We start from the raw sequence: 5,569 nt of genomic DNA, 5'->3' as shown, positions 1-5,569 counted from the left end.
GGGGGGGGGGGGGGGGGGGGCACAAATCCCACAAAGTAGTGAGTCCTGTGACTATGACCCAGCAAAGTAAACAAAAAAAGGGTCAAAGTTCTGCCTGGGACTAGTAATGTTTCTGTAACCAATGGGATGCAAGGATTTGATATAAATAACATTACGTCTGGCTGCCTTTGACTCCCCAACCTAAATGACCAATTTATAACTGGGGACAATATTCAGCCAAATCTGGAACTCTGAGGCTATAGGGAAGGACATTAAGTAATCTTCCCCCACACCCTCTAAACATGTGCCTGCAATTAAGTGTGCAATTAAACTCACTGAGTATGGTTGCAACCCTGAAATCTAAAGGAAGTGACAGAAAGGCACCATCAGGAATTTGACTTATGGCTTAATTTGATTCCACGCAGGAAACCTCACCCTGCTACAAACCAGAAATTGCGGATGGTTGCTTGAATTCACTGAGAATATGCCTACGCTTAGAATTCAGAACAGACTTAAATGCTTTCCAGTACTGAGCCTTTAATGCTTACTGTTATAGGATCCAAATCTGTTGCCAAAACTTATTCATTCTCCATACAAGCACAGTCACCATTATATACTTTTTAATTTCAGTTCAAAAAATAATCGTGAAACCTGTTTATGTTTTATAAAATCAATAGCAAGGAAAAATGCCCTCAGCAAAACAAGTTCTAAGCAGGGTACTGTTATATTCCAACAGAAACACCTGCAGGCAAAATGAACATTTAATACTACAATAAATAAAAAGTAGATCACAGGATAGTAATGATTAACATGCTGAAAGTGCTGTACGCTATTTGAATCCAGGTGGGTGAGCACATAACTTTGTAACAGAATTACAATTAACTCAATTGGTTGCCAAAGATAATACACTCATAGTAAAGAATGTGTGCACGCATGTGTATGTGTACAACAGATGCCTGCTATTTAAATTTGTTCTGCCTGTTTATTGTATGTTTCCTCATCATAACTCTTCTTTTATAAATGTGATTTAATCATATTGCAGGAATTTCACTGGTGGCCCTTGTACTTCCTGTTTCGCTTGGAATATATTTTAACCATAGATGGCCCAAAAAAGCAAAAACTATACTTAAGGTAAGATATGATAGCTATATACATTTTTAAACCACTATTTATTATAGGCCAGATTATGGTTTTTGTGGCACTTCTTAAGTAATACATCACTACAAGGGTTGTAACTGCAGTGAAATTCACAGCAGAAAACAAATAAATATCTTATTGCTTATAAATGTATACATTTCATACATTATTGTTAACCAGCATTCATCAGTGAATGATTTAATATGTAGTGTGTGTGTTGTGTGTCTGTGTGTGTGTCTGTGTCTATGTGTACAATTTTTTTTTTTCAGTGCAGGGCTAACCTAAATAAACAAAAAAATTAATCCACACAGTTCAATTTCAAAAAAATATATAATTATCATAAATAGGAAAGAAAAATTAATTTGGCGATTTTTGTAATTATATTTTAGCAATTTTTAAACAATTATTTCATTTTCAAACAAAAAACCTGAAATGGTATATTTTAAAAATGTTTAAAGAAAAATTTTCACCTTCCAATTTTTTTCCACCTCAAATTAGTCATAAAATTTAACCCACATTCACAGAAACTTTAGTACCCCCAAGCAGCACTTTTTGATACATAAAATGACCAAAATAAAACTGCCCAGATCTACATGTTACATTTAGTGTTAACAGAAATAGAATTATTATAGTCCCTATCTTATTAAGTTCTAAGTGTTTCAGAGAGGTGCTGAGCACACTCAACTTTCATTAATTGTCCTTTAATTAATATGAATAGGCACATACCTCAATATCTGTCACCCTTTACGTGGTACAAGATCAACACAAAAATTATCTGTATGTCACATATATTGTATTTATCTGTAGCTACTAATACATGTGGACACTATCAAGTCTTTAATCCAAAAATGTACTTATTCCTATTCTATTCATTTTTAGGGAAAGGCACCTTAAAATTGGTGATGTGCCTTTTAAACATATTTTTGCAGCACTAAATGAAAGAAGAAACCACTTTAAATGCTTATTATCCAGCACATAAACAAATACAAGGTGCTGTAAGATCAAAAATGATACTCAGGCATAGCTTGCCTTCTGTAGTGCAATGAAGCATCAAGTAAAGGCCAGATAAAGCAGACAGAGCTGACAGACTTGAGCTCAAATAATGGCAAATGAGGAGATAAGAGTGCAAATAGAATACAAGAAGTAAAATCAAACCAGATTTTCACAGCCAGACCCTATTTCTCTCTTTCAGAAAATTCAGGTTAACAGCTCAGTCCAAAACCCTAAGAGGAATTGTTGCATTATTTCACTCAGTCCAAAACCCTAAGAGGAATTGTTGCATTATTTCACTACTAAAAACCACAAAACGTGTGATTAAATTTTTATTGCAAAAGTATCTCTTTAAATACAGGATTTTTAGTTATCATTTGACTGAATACTTTAATGGAATCAAAACTTCTCACCGTCAAAAAGGCTACATAAAGCTGTCCATGTGTAAACACAGGCTTAGGAATATAAATACATATTTTGTCAAAAGTCTGACCTGGTGACTTGTTTATAGTCATAGAATAAGAGGGCCCTTGTATACATGACTAAGGGCCCTTGTACATGTGAGGAAATTGCCCCTTTTTGTGGTTTAATTGCCCTTTTTAAGGATTTAATTGCATAACAGTGCACACATTCAGCAGCATGCTACAATTAAATTTTGTAACAGTACACACATTCGGTGGCATATTTCGATTTAAATGACTTTTTTACATAGCAAACTAAAACACATCCCATGTATTTTAGACTTCCAGAGCCACATGCACCTTCTCCAACATGTTCTCCAGCTGCCAGCACAACCAACCACCCTCCTGCCACCTTTCTGGGTCAGACAGCCCATTCCTGGGCAGTTCCAGGAAGCAGGAAAGTGGCAGAGACAGTACACAGGGCACTGGAAGCCACCCAAGCCCAAGCTTCCATGAGCACACCCAGGTGTCCAGCACCCCACACAATGGTGGATCTGGTGAGCTGGGGCTACACCCGTGCAGCTAACACCCTGCCCAGGTGGTCCCAAGAGGCCTTGGAGAGAAGCACCGGGCCCTCCACAGCTCAGGAGCTGCACAACCCAGCAGTAGTTCATGCAGGCAGGCTCCACCAAGGGAAAAAAAAAGTGGTGAGGGGCCTGATCTTATTTATTTTTTTCTCCCAGAGCTTGCCTGTGTCTCCCATGGCCAGGGACTGACCTGCCACTGAATTGCACAGCCCCTGAGCTGCACAGAACCCCAGTGCTTCCCTCTGCAGTGGCAGCACCCCTGGGTAGCACCCGCCTACTGGCAACCCACCAGGGTGGTCCCAGGGGTGCTACTGCCATGGAGGGAAGAACTGGGCCCCCCCACAGCTCAAGGCCTGCCAGCAGCTCACCCCCCTCAGCTGCAGGAGAGGTAGGCAAGCTCCAAGGGGGGGAGGGGAAATGATTGGGTCCCTCACCATTTTTTTTTTTTCCCCTTTGGCAGAGCCTGCCTGCTCCACAGTGGAGGAGCCCAGTGCTTCCTTCTAGCTTGGACTTGCCTGCTTAGCCTGTAAACCAGAGCACTCTGATTGGTTGTTTCAGTTGCCAAAACAACCAATCAGAGTGCTCTGGACAGACAGAATAAGCCTATTATTATTATAGATTCTTATAGATCCCCCCTCCCCACCCCACCCCCGTGCTCCACCAAAAACCATTAAAACTAATGGCATGTCTACAGCCCACAGTTACATTGCCAGGAAGTAGCAATCCCAGCCACACAGGTATTTTGCATACCTATAGCCAGTACAGGCATGTTTGCTATATTAACATAGCATCTCCACTGTCTCAGCAGTGCTAATTAGATGGCCTACATGAATGAAGCTGCATAGGTTCAAGATCAGGAGGGCATGTACTTCCATATTTCACAGTGTATAAGTCAAGGTTTGAAGCCCAAATATTGACCTTTAAATTTCCACCTCAGCTTTTCACCATATTCAGGGCCTGGCTGGGCCAGTGCACAGTTTACAGGCAGGGCTGATGCTGCCACTGCTACAGCTGCCAGGGTACTCAGCTTTTCCGGCATCCAGCAGCTCCTTGTTCCCCTGCTCCAGCCCTCAGGGCATCAGGTAGAGAGGTGGCAGGGATGAGGGAGCTGCAGTGCAGAGTGTCAGGCTGAGGCTGGCAGAAGCATGGAGCCTGCACTCAGGGGTGGTGGGAGCACAGAGCTCGGGTGGGCAGGGTGTGGGTGTAGGGTAGGATGTGGGTATGGGGGAAGCCACATGCACTGGAGCTGGCTGCCTTCCCCCCTCCCTGCCTGCACGCAGTAGTGAAGAGTGCAGCTTGCCGAGCCTGCCTCTCTCATGCTGCTTGCAGGGGCCAAGGCTGGGGCCAGGCTCAACGGTCATCTGGCACGATGCAGGCAACGCTGGCCTCAGCCCCTGCGAGCTGCACTGCCTGAGCTGTGCCAGCCAAGCACCAAGCCTGGACCTAGCCCCAGTCCCGGCCCCAGCCCCAGCCCCAGCCCTGGCCCCAGCAAGCAGTACAACCTGGGCCATGTCAGCTGAGCCCAGCCCCAGCCCCTCCCACTCCAGCAGAGCTGATCTTACACGTGTCCACCTCCCAGGTGTCCTACTTGCAGTGAGGGTGAGCAGGGGCCAGTATAAATCAACCCCAAATTTCTGATGCAAAAAGTTAAGTCAACTTATACATCAGATCTGTGAAAAGCCTAACTTTTTGAATCAGAAAAATGGGGTCGACTTATACACCGCATCAACTTATACACCATGAAATACGGTATGTCATGTTTGAGGGTGCTGCTGCCTGACATGGTGAGTTTGCATTGTAGACACCCACAAATCTTTCAGTCATACACCTCCAAATGGTCTTTTACTAAGGCTGCTGTTACATGTTATTCTTTAGACCATCCTCAATCTGTGGAATGTTAGACAGTGTTAAAGTTTGAGCAGCTTCTGAGGAGTCGCATGTTAAGGCTTAATGCCATCTCTGACCTGTACAAGTGTGACTTGAGGGCCTGGAGAGCAGAGGCTTGGCCAGAAGCCAGGACTCTATCCCCCTCTGGGAGTAGAGCCCAGGAGTTAAGCATGGAACCTAGGGAAACACACCGCCCTGGGCTCCATGATCTCGCCATGGTCAGTTCTAGGCAGCCCTTTCCCTCATTCCCCTTCCCAGGAACACAAGAAGCTGGGGAGGGAAGCCACCTCCCCCACCAAACTCTCCTGCCTTGGGGAAAGCTGCCCAGATGTGGGCCAAAGGGTTAGTCCTCTGAGGAAAGGGCCATGTGCTCAGCCCCCAGTCCAGGGGCCTGGTTTGGGTCTCCTGGGGTCCTTGGAGTCGACAGTGTGGTGCCACGTAGGTTGAGGTCATACTTGCTGGAGGTGGGTAGAGGTGTTGGTTTGGGGCCAGTACAACCCCCTTGGCAGTATGGCTTGAGAGGGTGGAAAGTTTGTCGGGGGGAGAGGGGCTGGGAATCCTGCATCTTGAGGTACCGGATGACTTCAA

The 5,569-nt window shown here is 44.5% G+C and overlaps 1 protein-coding gene and 1 long non-coding RNA gene across 2 annotated transcripts in view; one reads left to right on the top strand and one right to left on the bottom strand.

Annotated features, from left to right (window-relative positions):
* LOC109303430 overlaps nucleotides 1–5,569 on the bottom strand; it is a 108,321-nt gene that overhangs the window by 3,566 nt on the left and 99,186 nt on the right. The gene's annotated exons all lie outside the window — the stretch shown is intronic.
* SLC10A2 (solute carrier family 10 member 2) overlaps nucleotides 1–5,569 on the top strand; it is a 20,964-nt gene that overhangs the window by 4,331 nt on the left and 11,064 nt on the right. The window contains exon 3 of the mRNA XM_019525634.1: nucleotides 1,022–1,110. Coding sequence (XP_019381179.1) covers nucleotides 1,022–1,110 — 89 coding nt within the window. The remainder of the gene's footprint in view (nucleotides 1–1,021; nucleotides 1,111–5,569) is intronic.

The sequence above is a fragment of the Gavialis gangeticus genome, unplaced genomic scaffold, assembly GCF_001723915.1.
Source record: "Gavialis gangeticus isolate Ggan-Ray unplaced genomic scaffold, GavGan_comp1, whole genome shotgun sequence".
Lineage (NCBI taxonomy): Eukaryota > Metazoa > Chordata > Crocodylia > Gavialidae > Gavialis > Gavialis gangeticus.
Note: the sequence above shows the minus strand (reverse complement) of the source record. Positions and strands in the feature narration are given on the sequence as shown.